This window comes from Mobula hypostoma, chromosome 2, assembly GCF_963921235.1.
Source record: "Mobula hypostoma chromosome 2, sMobHyp1.1, whole genome shotgun sequence".
NCBI classification, from domain to species: Eukaryota; Metazoa; Chordata; class Chondrichthyes; order Myliobatiformes; family Myliobatidae; genus Mobula; species Mobula hypostoma.
The window spans coordinates 142,953,887-142,975,083 of NC_086098.1; the positions used below are offsets into that span (position 1 = coordinate 142,953,887).

The 21,197-nt window shown below is 44.4% G+C and overlaps 1 protein-coding gene across 3 annotated transcripts in view; it reads right to left on the reverse strand.

Annotated features, from left to right (window-relative positions):
• prdm1a (PR domain containing 1a, with ZNF domain) overlaps nucleotides 1-21,197 on the reverse strand; it is a 106,175-nt gene that overhangs the window by 17,184 nt on the left and 67,794 nt on the right. For 2 of the 3 annotated variants that reach the window (XM_063073119.1, XM_063073103.1), the window contains exons 1-4: nucleotides 13,626-13,943; nucleotides 12,088-12,370; nucleotides 4,489-4,608; nucleotides 348-600 (exon numbers count right to left, since the gene is read on the reverse strand). In XM_063073119.1, coding sequence (XP_062929189.1) covers nucleotides 348-600; nucleotides 4,489-4,608; nucleotides 12,088-12,276 — 562 coding nt within the window. In that variant the 5' untranslated portion in view covers nucleotides 12,277-12,370; nucleotides 13,626-13,943. Of the gene's footprint in view, nucleotides 1-347; nucleotides 601-4,488; nucleotides 4,609-12,087; nucleotides 12,371-13,625; nucleotides 13,944-21,197 lie in introns of those variants that run through there. The other variant, XM_063073112.1, reaches the window with a different exon arrangement.

Here is a 21,197-nt window from a genome sequence, read left to right on the forward strand (position 1 = left end):
TTACCGACCTCCATGCTTGACTATTCCAATGCGCTCTGTTCTAACACACAACTGCCTGCAAATTTGTAATTCCAAGGTGCCTCAAATATCCAGCTTCCCCATGTTTGCTGAACCACTTTGCTTTCGTATTACCTCTCTTTTTAATGATTTCTCCTATCCTGCCCTACCTCTGTGAACTCCTACTGACATCACTGCTTCTGGCTCGAAAAGTTAGCGCGCCCATCTTATGCCATCAAGTGCTTAGTGTTTCGATAATGCTTGTGATGGGAATGTGCTGCTGACATTGCAGGCAAAGGGATTCTGCTCAAAAGTATCCGTTACTGTGGGGTCCAACTCAATGCACTTACTTAGCTTAATCATCATCAGATCATCGGACCCCGGGTAGTGTAGTCGTTCTGCAAACTCGCTGCTGTACCACACCAGTAGCTCTTCATTAGCCAGGATGGGCTTCACTGTGTAGAAGTAGATGTCCATCCCATTTTGACAGGCTGCTAGGCATTGCTCTTGCTTTGAACGGGTCGGATTCACGTAACGCATCCAGTTACTTTTGCTCTCATCAAAGCCATCGACAAAGTGATGCAAGTCACCATTTGAGTACACCTGCAATGGGACGCAGAGGAAGAGAGAGAAATTACAGTTAAATGCACAAAATTCAAACTCTCCTAACCCGTGACTCTTCCCAAACGTGGACCCATTAGGCATGTTCAGTTGAAACAAGTCAGCCCCTGGAGACCAAGTGGATCCCACCTTGTCTTCAGGACAGTTACCTTCTCCATTTGTTCACACCAGTTGTTGTTTATTCATAGAACTAAGATTTGAAGCTCTGCACTCTTCCATCTATCACTCAACCAACACTAAGCTGACAGGCATGGGGTGACAATGGGGTGGGGAACTAGCTCAGACAGCTGGATGCAATAATCACTGCTCTGTTTCGGACTCTGCCTTTAAATATTCACTCTGCGTTGAGTCACTTCGGGCCCTGACGTCAAAGGCTACTCAAACTGAATCTGTAGCCTCTGTTTTCCTGCCGCCCCCTCCCCTAGTCCTACTACTCTGCAAAAACGTTGGTGCAGAGCACTTGCCTTTCGAGCTGAGCTCCAGTGACTGACCCAGAGAGGGAGGGGACAGGCAACACAGGATCACCTACCACTTCAAGGTCAGCAGCTGTTTGGAAGCGGATCAAAGTCTTGACCTTAGCAGCACGCGTTTGCACACTGTGATTACACTGAGTTTCGCCACTGCAAATTGTATTCCCCTCACTTATTCAAGTTTATCTTTATTCTAAACACATGGTGCTTCCTGTCAGGATGGGAGGTGGTGGTGGTGGAGGGGATGAATTCAGCAGAACTGAGTGTGGGTTCCTCAATGTGGCCCGTTTTATGTCGTGGAGTGAGCTTGTTATGAGAAACTGGAACAGCAAGAGGAGTGCGGAGGGTTTTGTGAACAAACAGCTTTTCAAGGTTTTGTTTGGTGTGAACAGCTTTCTCAACTTTTAGGTGTGTTTGAGATTGGTTAATCTCTACACAATTTTCCACTGAACCGCTGGCTGTAGATTTTTCAGAAATATAACTGAGACATAGGCTCCGATGTCGTCGGTGTCTCTGTATCTCAAGCCTCATTTCCAAAGCGTGGTGACGCAGGAAGGAGATAGAGAGAAAAAAAATAAAATCCCACTGACATCTTTTGACTGAACTTTTTTCTGGTAATCTGTAATGTATTTTGCAATTCTGGCCAACACGGAGTAACACGTGTTGCTATTTTAGAATTAAGGCCAAACCTCAGGTTATAAATGACTAAATACAAAAAGTCATAACTGAACTGGAGCTAAAATGTAAGCAGCTTGAATGAACCTCAATTGTTGACTTTGTTTAAGTCGCACAATATGGTCTCGTACTACTTTTATAACATACTCTTTGAAAAGAGTAACAACTATTCTTTGCTGTAATCATTTTCATCAACAGTGAGACTCTGCTGAGCTCGATCAAAACCTGGCTTTTGTCATCCCCTCAAATTTGCCTCAATTAAAGGCAGTATCATGACATTGAAATCTGAATAATAAATCCTAGAAACTCTTATGCCAGAACCACACCCAGCCCAACCCTTTACTTAATGGGAAGTATGAAGAAATTAAAATGGAAACAAATTGTTTGACTCATTTACTAATTCTGGACGTATCCTACACACCTCATAGCTTTGTGTAAAATAAAGTGATTTCTATTGGCTTGTTCTAAACCTCTGACATTTTGCTTCAAATTATTATTTTTATTTATTGAGATATAGCACGGAATAGGTCCTTTTGACTCTTTGAGCTGTACCACCCAGCAACCCAAACTACCTTAATCACGGGACAGTTCACAATGACCAATTAGCCTACCAACTCACATGTCTTTGGACTGTGGGAGGAAACTGGAGCACCTGGAGGAAACCCACGCGGTCACGGGGAGAATGTACAAACTCCTTACAGGCAGAGGGTGGGAATTGAACCCTGGTCGCTGTACGGCAAAGTGTTGTTCTGTCGCTACTGCGCTGGGCCAATAACTAGAGAGCACTGGCTGAAGCTGTTTCATAGAAGGATCAGAGGGAAAGTTTCAACTGATAAACGGTGGTAGTCCTGAGCGCAGTGCTTGTGATGGAGGCAGAAACTGTCACCACATTCCCAATGTACCAGGATGAACTGTAGCCGATAGAAAGGCAGGATAATATGACGAATTTTTGCATACAACACGAGTCGAATGGTTTCCTTATGTTTGGTAACTATCTGTCACTATCATGGTACTCCATCTCAGTAGTTTTTAGACAGGGTTACAATTAAATCTTTCCTGTTACATGCTCTAATGCTTGCCATATAACTGCCTAAACTCCACTGTATCTTATGTCAGGGGTGTACTGAATGAAATGAACTAGTGCTCATAACAGGCTGTGGGGAGGGGAAGGAGCTGGAAATAAATAAAGCTTGGACGTTTTTACATGGAAGTCGTCTTTTTCTTTAGTCAGTTCTGGTTACTGCAACAGTGGGGTTCCCAGTTCCAACAAGGAAAACATGTAATCTGTCAACAATTTCCAAATGGAGAAAGAACTTCGTTCATTCACTGCTAAATTTAGCAGCTGCCATGATACGCCCAGTACTTGAGGCCAATGGGTTAAAAAGTGCTCATGGTTCATTAGACTGGGGTAACATCACCATATTAATCTCAGGTTAGTAAACTGAAGGATGAACCCACCTCCCTGGTTCAGAAGTCTGTTCAGAAAGAGTGAACATCCAATTATTGGGGGAACACACATCAAAGTTGCTGGTGAACGCAGCAGGCCAAGCAGCATCTATAGGAAGAGGCGCAGTCGACGTTTCAGGCCGAGACCCTTCGTCTGTCCTGACGAAGGGTCTCGGCCTGAAACGTCGACTGCGCCTCTTCCTATAGATGCTGCTTGGCCTGCTGAGTTCACCAGCAACTTTGATGTGTGTTGCTTGAATTTCCAGCATCTGCAGAATTCCTGTTGTTTGCAATTATTGGGGGCTCTGTTTTCGCTACTTGGTGAAAAAACAAATGTGTGCCCATGCCCATGCCCAATACCACTTGCAGGACTACAGGTCTGGACTGCGACAGTGCCGGGACCAGAAATAAATAAAGAGGGCAATAATAAACATCCAGGGGTTATTTGGAGAGTGGGGGAACACAGCCACTAAAACTCATATCGGGAATTTTATGTTGGAGCAAACTTAGAGGCTAAGAGCATGGGCACTGGAAAATCTATCCTTTGCAGCCAGTAGGCTGACTTCCATGAGAGTGGAGCATCATTTCTCCTCACAGCTGGGAAATGTATATCCGGTTGTCATACTTTTCTCACTGTTGGAGGGAGCAGAGGAGAATGAGAGCACAGAGTGCCTATACCACGGCCTCTGGTCACACGTCTGAAGTTAGCAGGATGGCTTTCTCTGGGATCTTGGTGAAAAAGATGCTATAATCATGCACACCAAAAAATGAGGAGAAATTGGAGAGACTTTACATCTTTATTGGCCTTTTCATGAGTCACCCCCCAACCTCTTGAAAGTTGGGAGGGAGGGACAGGCAAGGAGAATAAAAGTCAGGAGTTTTGCTTGAACTGGTTCCAATTAGTTCCTGGTGAAAATATACATTTGACATTCCTCCAAGCAAGAACTTAATTTCTTTTCTAGGTAATGTTGTCCTCCAGCACCGGGGCCAAGAATATTGAAATTAGCTCACTTTCAACTAAATTTCACCCTCAGCATTCCTAACTTCTGAGACCGAGACACTTACTCAGCTAATTTTCTTTGTACATATATGGGACTTCACAGGAACCTCATTGATAAAGAAACACACACACTCTCACACACAGACACACACACACACACACACACACACACACACACACACACACACACAGATCTAAAACAGGAAATGACAAACCTTTTCAATCTATTCATTTGGTGAACTTAAATTGCATCAACAGAATCTTTATTTTCCAACTCACCCTCCAAAAGTATTTTCTGTTTGCATTCTTTGGGACTGTTTCATTGGTATAGACTTCACCCACAAGTGGCCCAAATCGTGTCCCTTTTGGGATGTATTCCGCACTCAAAACTCCGATCACCTGTGGATACAATGCCGTAAAGCAATGAGCAAAAGTACACTGTCTTACTTAAAATGCACAAAGCATTACTTTGTTCTATGCTGTTTTCTTTCAGATTATATCTGACATAGTCCCCATATTTATCATTTTAGAATCAGATCCGGGCATAGACCTCTGCAACATGTGTGCCATAATAATGTAATATTCATTAAAAAAAATATTCCTGAAAGACTTAGTAACGGAACTCATGGCTATGGCCTGCCAATCGGCCGTCTGTTCCAGCTAGTTCTGGGGCACCTGGCAAGGTTTCCCCATTGCTGCCACGTACGGACTGTGAGTAATAACCAAAAGCATTTACTAACTGGAAAATATTTTGTGATGGCAGAAAGCACATCTTCCTTTTAACCTTTCAGCCTTTACAAGATAAGCCATGATACCCTGTCCACTCCTGCCTCTTGCAAGTGCTTTCAGTTCATCTGTGGGCCTGTCGACCCTGGACAATGAGAACAGAGGCGACAAGTCAGCCACAAAATTTCAAAGGAAAAAGATCTGCTCGGGAGCTTTCGCCTTTGTCTCTCACTCTCAGGCCTGCTTCAATAGTTTTACTGTAATATTGCGACTGAGGGGACACTTAATCACATAATTGAAAGTGGGGATATTGGGGAGATGAAGAGAAAGTCAAACCCAGCTGAGCAGAAACCATTGAAAAGACGTAAGAGTAAATGCTGTTTTCATTAATCATTCCATGAATCAGGAAGTCTTGATATGAAGTAGCAAGGACTGGTATTGTGACCCTCAAGCTGTGCTTGTTTACAGTGGCCCCAGTAAAAGACATACTAGGAAAATCTTGGAGTAGATTTTCCTGTTCCTGGCGTATTAGTTCATCTGTGGCTACTGCATGGGAGGAAACTTGGTTTCACAACAGCTTGCAATCAGGAGGAAGTTGATTTTTTTTATTATTCATTAAACTGACGCAGACTTGGACTGGTTTTCTTGCAGGCACAAAAGTCCTCAAGTTATCCAAAACACCTGCTACCTTCTGTGCAGACAAAGCCAACATCAAGAACCATGCCCTACAGACCCCCACCCCAAAACAGATACATTCATACACACACACACATACAAAGCTAAAATTCCTCATGCATGAATGAATAAGTGAAAACGTGCTAGACTCCATTTCATGTTATTGGGGAATATATTCGACCCCCCGCCCCCCCGCCACCTCACCAGAATTTCACCCTGTTGTATAACACACCTGTGGAACGCTCAGGGGCATGATGTGGTGTTGAACAAAATCCAAATGACAAGTACACGTGTTAATGTGCGTATTATATAAATCTGTGTTTAAAATAGCACTCTGAATACAGTGAAATGTAATCTTTTTGCACAGGCCCTGGAATTAGCTTGGGGCTGTTCTCTCATAAAGAGAGGCAAGATGGAGCACCGGGAGCAGGGGCCTCCTGCAGGCTCTCCTGCTGAATATCCTGAATTCTAAGAGGAGGTGTATTCATTGTCCTAAAACAGCAGCACCTCCTTGGCCTCTCGTGGAGCAACTAACCAGAAACCACACTTCTCTGCCTGGAGGGAACACACCACCTACTCAAATGTGTGGGACAACCGGGGAGGGCAATCATTTCTGCTCCAGGCATGAGCCCTTTTGCGTTCACACTTGCTGATAAGATTTAAGCAGAGGCTAGGCTGCTTTGAACCCCCAGTTGCCAGTGTAAACAATGGCACATGCTCAGGGTCATAATGGCACAGTCCGTGGGTGCGGAGGACACACACCTGCAGCCGTGATGTCCACCCCTCCTCATCTCCAGAGTTTTTATATTACGACAGGGTTTCCCAGCTCCAAACAGACACACTTTGTGACATCACGCCAGTGGCTTTCTCAGGCTTCAACGTTACTGAAATTAGCCAATCAGCTGGAGTTTTACTTCCACGTTGTGGGTTCTCGCCTGTGGCTCTGTGCTTGACCCTTATCACAGCCTGTCCTGATGCAAGACCCAGCCCTGCTCAAGATGCTGAGTCAACCTTCCTCCTTTGCAAAATCACGTGAACTAATCATGTCACGACACCAGGGACCTCTATACCTCTTCCCCCCCTCCCCCCCCAGAGAGATGACAGCAAAGTAATTGCGAGACTCCTGAACTGAACAGTTTTGGCTTCAACCTTGTCACATTTCTGTGCAGGGAATTTTTTTTTGCACGACACCTGTCCATGCAAGAGATAGTTGAGGGAAAGACAAATTCTAAAAATCACTTCAGAAACTGAATCTGAAACCCTGCCTGGAGTTGGCTGCAGAGAGATAAATTCGATTTACACTTGGTGCTGCTGTTTTCTGCACCCGCTGTTCAGGCCTTTTTTTTTTGGTTAAATGCAAAAGAACAAGCAAAGCTTCTGTCACAACCATGCCATGCCCATCACAACTGCTCGAGCACGGGTCTCTCCCCCACCTACTCGGTGCAGCCTGGGGTAACTCCTGCTTCTGGCCGCTCCCCCTCGCTCTTCCCCGCTCTCCAAGTGATCACCCCCAGCTGTCCACTGAAGTGGCCCTCGGACGGCTGTTTGTCATGAGGGAATCACAAGTCACAGAGCTCCACAGCGCAGAGGGTGGCCTTACGGCCCACTGAGTCTCTACCAACCATCAAGCTCTCTCTCATTCACACTATTCCTGTTTTATCCGCTCACATCACCATCGACTTCTCCAGGTTCCGCCACCTACCCGCTAATTTACCTCAGGCCACGAACCTACCATTCCACAAGTCCTTGAAATGTGGAGGGGAGACTGGCCAGATAGTGACAGTGCAATTTGCACACAGCCAACATCCAAAGTCAGAATTGAAACCAGCCCTCCTCGCCTCTGTGCCCCAACATCTTGCCCACACCCTATCTCCAAGAGTGTTTTAGAATCAAGACCTCGAGCTTGACACTCAGTCCCCGGTCTCCAGGGCAGCAGTGAAGAGAATCATGCTGCACCAACACTCGCTCTTCAGTCTACCTAGCCTGTGCTGACTCGCACTAATCCCACGCCATTTCTAACTCTCGCCCTACTCCCAACATGCTAAAGATAGGGTAGGTGCAAGCAGGCTTTGTCCACTGAGGGAGGGTGGGACTACAACTAGAGGTGGGGGGGGTTAAGGGTGAAAGGTGAAAAGTTTGAGGGGACCATGAGGGGGATCTTCTTCACTCAGAGGGCAGTGAGAGTGTGGAACGAGCTGCCAGCGCAAGTGGCACGTGCAAGCTCGACTTCAACAGTAAAGTGAAGCGTGGATGGGTACAAAGATAGGAGGGGTATGGAGGGCTACGCAGGCCGATGGGACTGGGCAGTGTAAGTGGTCCGGCATGGAGTAGACGAGCCGAAGGGACTGTTGACTATGTTTTCTATGATTCTGTAACCTCCCCAGTTTCCGCCATGCATCATATCCCAACACCATGGAGGCCACCATCCAGACAGCAGTATGTGGAGATGAAGAAGATGTGAAGGGAGTGATACCCCAGTTCAGTCTTGGCTTCGGGTGTGGCCTGTGTAACCTGTATTTCTCTCCGTGATCACACGGGTTTCCTCCTGGTGCTGGAACGTCAACCTGCGCTGAAGATTGTGAGGTTCATTGGCTGCTGCAAATTGCCCTTAGTGAGGGCTAATTACACGAGCGAAATGGTGGACATGTGTGAGAGAGTAAGCTGTGAGGCTAGAGGTAGGGATTGTTTTGACTAGAAGCCAGTATATACTCAATGGGACAAATGGCCTTCTTCTGTAACACTGTAAGACAGGATTACCCTCAGGCTGAAGTCAGTTTGTCACCGTATCCAGCATCTGCGTGATTGGGTAACTGTACTCAGGGTGCCAGAGGGTTTCAAATTCTTTTCCCAATGCAAAATAGGCCAGTTTCATCTGCAATTTCCACTAATTCCTTATGACTCAGCAGACAGACGCAAGAGCGTGCTGTCCCTCCCATCTCCTCCACCCCGCTGGTACTCCCTTCTTTCCTAGATACAGCAGAGCCATTGGTGCGGAGCAGGGGCAAAGGTGTCTGCTTAAGATCAATGGCTCCCCATTGGACTTGTGTTAAAAATCCGCACAGGAAAGTCTGAGGCCAATGACAACAGCTCTCAATAGGCCAGGCCTGGCGCCCGTGGTGTATAAACAAGCTGAGGATAACAGGTAGAAAGCTTCAACACTTCCAGGCTTCACATCACCCAAACGAACCCACCCCCTCCACCCCACCTCCACTGCAGAAGCCATTTCTCTTGGTAGTTTATAATAACCCTGACCCCCACTACTCTTGCATGGAACATCTATCTCTGTCAGTGAGGTAGGTCACACTGCACGTCTGCCTCACAGACGAAAAACAGAAGAACAGTTCTGCCACATCTTCATTAAATCAATTTACTTTAATTATTTACATAGGGAACAACTTCCAAGTTATTAATTAAAAGTCTGTGAAGTTAAATGGTGATTACAGTTTACATACTAGTGATGCCTTCTTAAAAATTGCCGACTGTTTAAAAGGTCACTTTAAATTTATATGTGTGTTACTCAAAGATCAGAAATCACAATATATTTTTACTATATATAAAATATATTTTTACATATGAGGGCATCTTCACCCATGCTGAGAAGGGTGTGAGGAAAGAGACTAGGTAGAACTTCTCTCTGTGACTTTCCAGAAAGCGCTAGTCGTTGTCCATTTCGGACGGTGCCGTGGTCGTGGAGGGACCCCTATGGGTGATAACCCATTGTGGGTTTAATTTTCCCCTTTACACCAGCCCCCTTTCTGACACTCTTCTTGCTCACGTCCCTTCGCCTCACACACGGCCTCCTCAACTCCAGTCATACTGTCAGCTATTCTGGGCCCTCATTCTCGTTCAGCAAATAGTTTGGAATTGGATCCATTGTATATTGTAGTCTAGAAATTGAATTGAACTTGTTTTGTTCTCAGACTTACTTTCAGGCACAGTTTGAGAGTCCTACATCAAATATCCAATCCACTGAGCCTAGACCAGGGGCTCCCTGCTTTTTTTTTAATGCTGTGGATTAATACTGTTATCAAGGGGTCTGTGGAGCCCAGGTTGGGAACTCCTCCCTGGCCTAGAGCAAGCTAAGCTAGGTAATAACACTTGAAGGTTTTTCACTCGGCGGCGACTGAACATGACAGAAACCCCCAGCAGCACCCATCACAGCATTTGTTGATCTTGGGTACGTTGATTTGAAGTAGGAAGTTTCCTACATGTTTGGCTCGACAGGGTTCATTTTGCCTTGCCTGGCTGGTATTTCTGGAAGGAAGGCTTGCAATCTCAAACTAAGAGGCCGTTTTTAAGAATTCTCTGTTTAACGTGGAGGCTCAGTCATTCAATAGGTTGAAGACAGAGGGGGTTGGATTATTGGACATTTAGGGAATCGAGGAATTGTGGTTACTTCAGGAAAGTGAGGTTGAGGTAAACAGTCACCTTTGGTCTTTTCGATGGTGGAGCGAGGCAAGATGGGCTAAAAGCCTACCCTTGCGATTATTTCATATAACCTTATGCTCTAGTTCACTATCCTATATATAGAATTACGTTATACTTTCCTGTGGGGATCAGAAAAAAATAGGAGAAAGGCATTTATGAAAGGTGTTGCTCAGATCCCCAGCTGGTAGAGATGTGACCTTGTGGTCACAGGATTTGATTCAAATTGTAATCAAATTTACAATAGGGAGATAAACCTAAATCAATAAAATCACATTTTAAATGAACCGCTTTGCATGTGGTTTCAAAAATAAATCATGAGCTAACTAGTAGGTTAGAATCGAACCTACGAATCACACCCACCCACTTCAGGAATGATCCCTACCTATTTTGAATGTAAACCGATCAAGGAGGTGGTCAGCGAGCACAATGCAGCTCCGACCCATTGCTTTCTCTGATAAATCACCACAGCTTACTGTCTCCTCTCCTTCTACACTTCCTGTGAGTGTTGATGGGGCTGAGAGACACTTCAAGTAAACTGTGGGAATCAAGGATGTTGTTCAGCTTTCTATGACCAACTGGAAACGTGCCATTAATTGTGAAGATTATTTAGAGTCGCAGAGAGATAAAGCACGGCTCACTGAGTCTCCGACCATCAACAGCAACTTCATTCCTTTTTTAAAATTCTCCCGATAATCTCATCAATTCTCCCCTGGAATGGGGCAATTTACAGTGGCCAACCCACACGTCTTTGGGATGTGGGTGGGAAGCCGTGTGGACATATGCAAAATGAACCTAGGTCTCCGGGTTCATCTGCCACACTGCAAGCATAAAAAGCATGCCGCACAAATAATTAAATCAAAAACCCTGTTCAAAGGGCGGAAAGAAACCAATTGGCCGTGCTAGAGCAACTATCATTCGACATCCTCTGCCTTCGTCACATTGTCTGATGTTTCATTAAAAGTTGATACAATCTGCATCAACTATTCATTCTGTTTCCAACCTTACTCCGAGACCCCCACTCACCCTGTTTTAAACTGGTGCTTGCTTGTGGTCTCCACTTTCCAATCAGAGAAAGTAGCTACTGCCTATTCTCCCTATCGATGCCTTTTGCAATTAAGAGAAAACTATTAAACTTCTTTAATGTGCCCTCATTCTCCACATAAATAGCGAGTTGCACCCCCCATTTTTATAATGGTATTTGGTTCTGTTATTGATACACAAGCATTTCTACATACAACATAATCTACTATTTCATACTCACTCCACCTACTGGTCCATTTGTAAATGTACACTTTTGTTTATTGTATCAAATATATGTAAATTAATGTAACTGTTAAACACAGACTGTTATCAAATATTATAATGGACTACTATTATCTATATTACACATATAGACTCACAGAGAACAGCTCTACTGTTGTTATACCCCATTATCCACAATTTACCTGCTTTGAATTGCTACAACCTATAAAAGCAAGTTTTAGAACAACATTCAAGGAGGTCATGAAAACTTTGAAACATATTTGTACCTAGTCAATGCTGTTTTTCTGTGTTAAGTGGTGGACTACAGAAACATTTCTAATCTGGCCCAATTAGTTTCATATAAAACACATTAGTTGCCTGTCATAGATTAATGAGATAAAGCACTTACTGGCCACCCAGAAACTACTCAAGCGTGCTATTTAAAAAATGTATTGTGTTAACATATCACTGAATTAACACAGTGACACTTTAAATTAATCAGGCATTCTAGCAGACGGGAGCTGCTCCTTAAAAAAAAGTTGAAAACCTCCCGAGTGGCTCGATTTCTCCAGCTTACAACATAATACATGTGAAATATGCACTAATGAATTTCTATAAATTTTTGAGAACATTGTTCTTTGAAGCATTTATTGCTTCTTTCTTCAATTTGAAGCCAGGATGATAACAGTGGTGAAAATCAACAAACTACCTGCACCGGAACAGGGATTGGGAAGACACCAACTTTTAACAATTGTAGCTGCTTTCAGAAGGTTTAAAAAAAATGAGGGCGAATATCGGCATCCTTACCTCGCTAGAGCCATGTGCATACTTGAACTTCAGATTCCGTGGTAGGGTAGCTTGAGCATGGCTCAGACAGTCATCAGTGGTGGGGTCCCAGGTCTGGTCATTTACAATGTACGTGCAGTTCTCTTCGAACTCGGCCTCCGTCCACTTGGTCATATCCACATCTTCCATGTCCATTTTCATCACTTTCATCACTTTCACACACACACACACACACGCACACACACACTGTGTCTTCAGTCCTTAGTCTTCAGATGTGACAGTGCAAGCTACTTGCTGTGGAAACCTAGATGGGAGTGGAGGGTGAGGTGGATTGATGGGGTTGATGGAAAGAGAGAGGAAAAAAAAACTTGTTTAAATTCAATTGTCCACATTCTGTGGTTTCCTCTGAGACAGTGTGTGACTAATACAGCAGACTGTGGTACTTTTGCCATCAGTTTTGTTGCTGAACATACTTGAGCAATCATCAAACCAGCTTTTAACTAAAATGTTTGGTCGCCTCATGTCCAGGACGCCAGTCTGGAACAAAGCCACTAAAACCAGTGCTGATAGTCAATCTGAGTAAGTTGAAAGGCTTCAAATGCAATTGACGTGAACAGCTCCCTGTCTCTGGCACCTCGGCTCCCCTCTCCCCCTGTTTACTCGCAACTCCCTTAACCCTCAACCTTTGTGTGATCAGCAGCAGTATGGGGCATCTTTTTTCCTCTCTCTGCAATTACAAGTGCATGTTGGATTCTGACCAGTCACCTAGCCGGAGATGGTGTTGGGGTGGATGTAGGAGAAAGGGGAGTTGGGGATGTGGGCTATGGAAAAGCTACTTCAGAAAGTGTCACAAACAAGCAAAGGAAAGAGGAAGGAGCTGCTGTCTGCGTCGGCAGGTTAATTATGGAACACTGCAAGGCAGGAACGGAACTGACTGCTCCTTCCAAATGGGGAAGTTTGAACTTTCCCAGCACAATTCAGGAGCAAACAATATCCCAAAAAATAAGCTGCCGTGACGTTTCCTCATCCTCTGAAGTAGATAGGAGTGCTGGCAACTCCATCACGCCAGCCAAGCCGGCCCCAGTCGTCACGGACACCGAGCCAAGCACAGCAACGCTGTGCAGAAGCAGCACAAAAATCAGGACCCACCACTCAACCCTGCTTTGGAAGTGTGGCAGGCTTCCTTCAGCAAACAGATTATACTCTCAAATGATCAGACAAGCATTTCTTTTTCAGCCAAGTGCTATGTAAAATACTTTAAGCATCATTTACTTCAAAATCCCAAAGAGAAATTCCACAAAGTCGCCACTGTGGCGCAGTGTTAAAATCACCCACAGAACATCTAGAGAAACAATCAAATAATTATTTCAAATGTAGGAAAGAGAAAAGGAGAGGGAGAAAAAAAATAGCCTGAGAAGGATACAGGCATTTTACGCAGAACAAAACTGCTGAAATGGGGAGGTATTGTTAAGAGCTATGGGAGGAAAAGAGAATGCAAGAACAGAAAGTGAACTGTGGAATTAGACAACTGCGCATAAATATACAGGAGTAGTACTCACAGGTACTGTCAGCTTTGTGCTGGAATGCAAACCCACTTGCAGATATCACACTGCACTGGTCTTCTAACAGGTGCTGAGCTCATGCCTCTTGTGAATACTGAAGGGCTGATGGTTGCAGTGAAACTTTCGGTGAGTATAAGCCAAAAGAGACTCTTCCTTTCTCCTCCCTCTTTCAAGTTTCCTATTAATAATCTGATGATTCACATGCCAAAACCTCCCTGTCAAAACCTGCCAGCTGTAGGGCGGGATCTGTACCTGGACAGACATCAACAGTGCAGAGCCAATAGCAAGCTAATGCGAACGGCAGCTTCTGGTGGCTCTTTATACTGTGGGTGCTTGAGAAGACAAGCCAGACAGTTCAAGCTGAACAGGCTCCTTTTCCAGATCCCATGCCCCTTCAACATAAATAAATTGACACACCCGCTAGGCACATGATTAAGTTCCTTTAAATGGACAATTTCTTTCCTGACCGAGAAACGTTCAAAACAGCCAAAGTAAACTCTTGCGACTCCTTTTCCTTCTAATCAATTTCCTGGTCTTAACTCACAAAATGCCAGTACAAAGTGAACACACCTCTCTCACAATAATTACCAGAAATGATTTGGAAATAGGAAGACAGCTACGTAACAGCTGAAGAGCTAATGAAATTGCAGCAACACAAATTATAAACAGACACTAAAGCACACAGCTCAGCTGCCTTAAAACTGTATAAATCTAAGAAGCTATTACAAGACAAAAGCAGAATGTCAAATATTCAAGAAAATGCATTATAAGCTGCTTGTTTAATAAGACAGGAAAGTAAAAAGGGAGTAACATGTTAAGAAGAAATGGTAAGGGTGCTAACCTGATCAGATAAACATTTCACTGCAGAGATGCCCCTGTGGGGCAGTGAAGAGTTAGAAGTGATTTTATCCACTGCACTGGAATCCCGCGTCAATCCCTTCCTCCTGTCATTGGGCTGGAGGAAGGACATCCTGTGATGACGGGACACAGTGCCCCATTTGTTTACTATTGGGAATGTCGACCTGCATTCCTCCTCCTCCTTACAAAACAAACCAGATACTTCATTTCCTTCAACGTCCCCAGCCTCCCAATAACAGAACTGATAACGCACACCCCCAGAGCGGCACAAAGATCCAGTCTTCCTCACTCTCTCCCCACATTTCAAATGCACCCCTCAATCATTCAAAATTGATTGTCAATTCATCAAGAATATTATTCTTCTATTTTTTTTTTCAGCTTTACCCTCTCTCTGCAGCACGTTAAAATTCGGAGCATGGCCATAGCTATCTGGAGAAATCCTCCAGCAAGCGGTTCCTTTGATAGCTATCAACACCATTCACCAACTGACAGATGTCACACAGACTTCAGCTGTCGAGGCAAGAGGACGCTGCCTCTCAGCTCTGAGGGAGATTATGTGCATGCAGGAATGAGCATTTAAAAAGGCTTTGGTGGTGGTGACATGGGGCGGGGGGGGCGGGAAGAGTGGAAATAAGGGACTCCTTTTCTATAATTACATTTCTCACATGTGTACACAACCTTGCAACATCATTCACAATATCTCTTCTAGTCACTTCCTGGAAAGCAGACTGCTCTACAGTAAATGATGACTTAACATTGCCAACATTTGCTGATATGTTTTTTTGTTGTTGCTGGTCGTAATAGAACAAGATTCTGCTTAAAAACCACACGGTAGTTTCTACGCAGTTCAGATGTACTTTTTCTTAATCCGTCAAGAGTAAGAGAAATTCTCTCACAGATATAGCCTCTCTGAAACCGAAGTTTACAGAAAAAAAAAGATAATCCGATTTTTTTTTTGGTCAAGATTCAAGAAAGGAAAACAAAACTCTCCACAATAGGTCAGTCGGGTACTTTTTAAACATATGTGTGGTAAGAAAGAGAGCGTATTTTAAATCATTCTGCACTTGAATTCGCTAAAATGTTTCAGAAAACCACCCCTTCAGATTATATGAAGGGAATTCACCAGAACCCTTTCATATGCGTCAAGGATTTAAATTTCAGTTCAGAGAAAGAACCAAATAGCGCGTTCTATGCTTCCTTGAGATTAAAACACCAGAGATTTTCCAATGCTTCTCGGGGGCATTCAACACATCTGCTATTACACTACTGTGCCTAGAAATGGCAATATAATGCTACATTTTATATAGGGTTTTGGGGGGGGGGGGCCTACTATTTTGGATATCTCATTTAAATGGTGTTCCTTTTTCCTCGTACATAAATGCATCTGATCAGGGATCAGATGGGGAATGTGGGATGTGCCCAGACGATCCCACACCCTCAGCTGATATCTGTGGTAATGGGCTTTCCGCTCAGATCATACGACTGCAATGAGAAGGTGCTGCCTGATTTCCATGTCCGCTGGAGACATCTCAGTACTCTTGCTGATGCAGAACCAGGCTATGAGGCAGCACATTTCTGAAAACAGAGAAGGTCAGTGTAAACTCTTCCCTTGCATTCGAGGCAAGTGTAGTGGGCTGTTGAGAAGATGGATGCCCAACCCACTGGGACAGAGGTAGAAGGATAAGAAGGCTACAGAAGAGCTTAGGTTAAATTGGGGCGGGGGGGGTGGCAAGGAGAGCGCAAGGGGAGGGGGGAGGCGAGGAGAGGGGCAGGGGAGAGTACGAGGGAAGAGACTGCTAGGTGGGGTAAAGAGAGTGCTGGGGGGGGTGGAAGGAAGAAAGTGCTGGGGGGGGAGGAAGAGAGTGCCTGGGGAGGGGGGAGGAAGAGAGTGCCGGCGGGGGGGGGGGGGAAGGAAGAGAGTGCCGGCGGGGGGGGGAGGAAGAGAGTGAAGAGAGTGCGGGGGGGGGGGAAGAGTGCCGGGGGGGGAGGGAGGAAGAGTGCGGGGCTGGGGGAAGAGTACCGGGGGGGGGGGGTCTGCGGGAGAGAATACACAAATAAAGATAAAAATACATAAATAAAGATAAAGCTGGAATCAGAGCTCTGCATTACCTGACACACACATTTACTTTAGACATTACATCGGATTTTCAGTTCCATTTCTGAATTAATCCGCTGATTAATGTGTTGCCAGATTTGGATTGGAGCTCTGCTGAGCTCTGACCAAGTGAAGCTAGCTGGTTTCAGTCATGTGGGCACAATAAGTGGATGATGCAATTTAGCTGATAAGTGACATCATAGTGCCTGGTCCCAGCTGAATTATGCAGGAACTGAAGAAAATAGGACAGATTGTGATCCAGCAATAGGCCAAAGGCCTCTTGGCTCTGTTACTCAGCAACACCATAGATAATTTGATACTGTCCCCCCTCATAACCCTGAACAGTCCAAACTTCTTTCTGGGAGTGGTTCTAAGCAGGAAAACAGAGTTTTGAGGGAGATGGGTAAAGTAGATGGCAGAAAACCTTTTCCTGAGACAGATGCGAGGCACAGGTTTGAGGTAAGGAATTGAAAGTTTAGAGGGGAGCTGAGCAAAAAAATTCTCCTGTCCATTTGGTGGATGCAATCAGGAATACTCCTGATGAGTTTGGAGACAGGTTCTCTCGTAGCAGCTAACAAGCAGCTATACAAGCACTTGAATGGTCAGGGCAAAGTTGGCTTATGGATCGGACGCTGGTAATTGGATGAGTATAGTTAGTTTCTTGATGGCCAGCAAAAACAGGATGGGCCAAAGGGCATTTTTCTGTGCTGTTTGACTCTGCAACTTCAAGGTGAACTTTTATTCTTCTACATTGTAATTTGTGTAGGTCCCGAAGCTCAACTTTTCTTTGTAAGGAAACATCTTCATCCCAAGAACCAATGTACTGAAGCTACTCTAACCTTCCAATGCAAATAAATTCTTGCTTAAGTAAACAGATCAAAACTGTGTACACTTAGGAAATATAACATGCAGAATTTTCTAACTATTAACATACATAATCCTCCACGAGGACCACAATCTTGTCATGGCTTGGAGGCTTTCGTGCCTCAATGACCCGGAGAGCAATGCTGGCTGGAGTCAGGGCTTTATGTTTTAGCTTTGGTAGGGTCACCCATGTAAACAGGTCAAAGGGTAGAGGCCAGACTAAGAGCTGTCCACCCGTCCTCCAGGTTCAGGGGTTCAGCTCAGGGATAACAACCCTGACTGGTCAAACTAAATTGCTATGGGAGCAGCAGTGAAGAATTCTTCCACATCTGTGCGCATCTCCACCTAGGACTTGCATGACTAGAGCAAACCAAGAGGAAGCTACTGACACGGTGAAGGAAACCGTGAACGCAGTCAGAGATGGAGGACCTTCATTGCTGCCTGAAACGCCAGCAGCGTAATGGGCAAAAGAAGCAACATACATATTGAAGTTGTCTATTTAAGAATAAAAAGATAACACTGTGTAAAAGAGGTTTTGTCAATGAGTCAATTAATGCTATAAATAATTCCCCCTTCTCCAAAAGCTCTCATTAAACATATGACATTGTGCAAGTACAGTAAATGGTTCATTCATTGTCTTCATTACAGCTGAATTTTTTTAACTATTAAATGTTCCTATTCTCATATAATTTTCCATTAGCTGCTTTAAATAAAGTATTCAAGATTGGAATAAACAACCATCTCTAAGCACTTCCCACAACTTGGTCTATTTAATTTGTCACTTTAACATCCAGATGTCATTTCCAAGGTGGATGCAAAGATCTCAATTACTATTGAGTTCTATTCTCTCTTTTTCCAGCGCTAGTCTCTGTTGAACCAGAAAGCATTCCTTCATCTTACACAAGACCATCAGACACATTAGGTAATTCGGCCCATCTACTCTGCTCTGACATTTGACCATGGCCGATCCATTTCCTTCTCAACCCAATTCTCCTGCCTGAAACTTTTCATGTCGTGACTAATCAAGATCCCATCAACCTCCACCTTAAATACATCCAATGACTTGGCCTCCACAGCTGCCTGTGGCATTGAATTCCACAGATTCACCACCCTCTGGCTAAAGAAATTGCTCCTCATCTCTGTTCTAAATGAATGTTCTGAGTCTGTGTCCTCTGGTCCTAAACTTCCCCACCATAAGAAACATCCTCCCCACAGACACTCTACTGAGGCCGTTCAACATCCAGTACAACACCTTATATTCCGTTTGGGTAGCCTCCAACCTAATGGCATGAATATTGATTTCTCCAACTTCCAATAACGCCCCCACCAACCCCCTCCTTCACCATTTCCCATCCCCTTTTCCCTCTCTTACTTCATCTCCTTGCTCCCATCACCTCCCGCTGGTGCTCCTCTCCCTTTTCCTTTCTTCCATGGCCTTTGAGCTCTTTCAACTTCCCAGCTCTTTACTTCATCCCTCCACTTTCAGGTTTTACCTGCCACCTGATGGTTCTTTATCCCTTCCCCCTACCTTTTAAATGTACTCAACATTTTCTCTCCAGCCCTGCTGAAGGGTTTCAGCCCGAAACATCGACTGTACTTCTTTTCCCCATAAATGCTGCCTAGCCTGCTGAGTTCCTCCAGCATTGTGTGTGTGTGTGAGTGTGAGTGTGAGTGTGAGTGTGTGTGTGTCTGTGTCTGTGTCTGTGTGTGTCTGTGTGTGTGTGTGTGTGTGTGTGTCTGTCTGTCTGTGTCTGTGTGTGTCTGTCTGTGTCTGTGTGTGTGTGTGTGTGTCTGTGTGTGTGTGTGTCTGTGTGAGTGCCTGTGTCTGTCTGTGTGTGTGTGTGTGTGTGTGTGTGTGTGTGTGTGTGTGTGTGTCTGTGTGTTGCTAAGAAAGCACAAGATTGCTTACCACTGCAGAGAGTGTGTGATCAGAGGCTTGCTGATGGCCTCTGGTGCACCAAAAGTTGAACAGACCAAGGCCCCTGGCTTGCTGTGCTCTCTGTGGTCTTGATGTTCATCAGTTGGAGAATGAGAACAGATCATGCAAAGCTGCTGTTCACAACTGCTAACCTATGAGAGTTAAGCCTGGTTGTCGAGGAACAGAAAGGTACAATGCATCTTTGCTGGCAAACAGAAAGGTGCTGTGATACACCATAATTAGATACTTTGATACCAGTCTTGACTTACTGTTGTGCTCCGTGGGCACAGAGTTACACCCCTGTATGATTCAGCAAGGAATGGCATAGAACATTCGTGGAAGTGAACGTCTTTAAAGTTAGCTAAAATTCCAGGCTATGTGACTACCTCCTCTCCCAACCAGAGGTGAAGTTTGTACAGACTGATTCCACAACATTGGTAAGAAAGTGGCCGATGCTGCAGTAATTGTGTTACAAAGGAACTAGGAAGGGCTTTTAAACGCAAACAACAGGAATTCTGCAGATGCTGGAAATTCAAGCAACATACATCAAAGTTGCTGGTGAACGCAGCAGGCCAAGCAGCAAATCCCTTACTCACTCTTCCTTCAGTTAGTCCTGACGAAGGGTCTCGGCCTGAAACGTCGACTGCGCCTCTTCCTATAGATGCTGCTTGGCCTGCTGCATTCACCAGCAACTTTGATGTATGTTACTAGGAAGGGCTGTTTTTTTTCTAGTCACTCAAAATCAGACCATCTCGGTAGATCGATGTTAATGAAAGGAAGGGGTTTGGATTCAGCTGAAAAAATACAATGATCTCCATTAGTCTGCTGGCTAATAAAGGCCCCTTCCCCACCCAAGTGAATCAAAAAGCCCACACTGATTATTAGTAATCTTATGAATCATTATCCCAACCCTCTCAAAACTGAAAGCAATGTCAACTGGTTGCAGGGAGAAGGCAACAACATTTAAGGGCACTCCAAAGACCTGAAGCAAGGTCAATTAGGTTTGGTTACAAAATGAGAAATCTTTATGTTGTTGTGAGTTCCCTTTTTTTTACAGTAAACAAATGCGTGCACAACGCACACACACGCGCAAACATACAACACACACACACCCACACAACATACGCGTTCACACAGAAACATTGATCCCCACTGTTACATTAAATAAGTGGGTAAAAACAATGGTAGTTGTTGCAATGCTGAACAGTAGTTTTTGTTTTCTGGTCTGTCCTCAAGTTATGCAGTTACAAGAATTTGCCTTAATACAGTAGCTTCCAACTTGATAAACAGATAATGAAGTGCTTTCTGTAGTTGGAATGCAGGAAATTGTTACAAAGGCCATGCGATAATGAACAGATAATTTGATGTCAGTCAAAGTATAAATGTTTGACATACAATGAGGTGTTAATTCTTTTGCTATACAAAAATAGTTCAATGGGATCTTTTAGGTCTACTTGAGAACATAGACTAGGTCTGAGTTGAGTTGCAAGATCTATGGCTGCTTCTGGATCCAGGGCCAATACATTCATTCACACAAAACATATACGATCTCAAGCTGGGTAAAAAATTTGACTTCCTTCTTTTACTGAAAAAGACTTTTCCTCAACATTCTTCCCACCCTTCTCAATGTTGGGAGTAGAGCTTAGCCTGCATAAAAGGGCTGATATTACAGTGATATCAGAGAGGGAAAAATATGGGAGTGCTTTAAAAGCAGGCTGTTGCTTTGTCACTGCTCTATTCCGACTATTGCATAAACATCCAGATCTACCTTCCCTCTTTCTTTCTCTCTCTCGACCAATGAAAACTAGTGCCTGACCACTAGATGGCGCCTGTG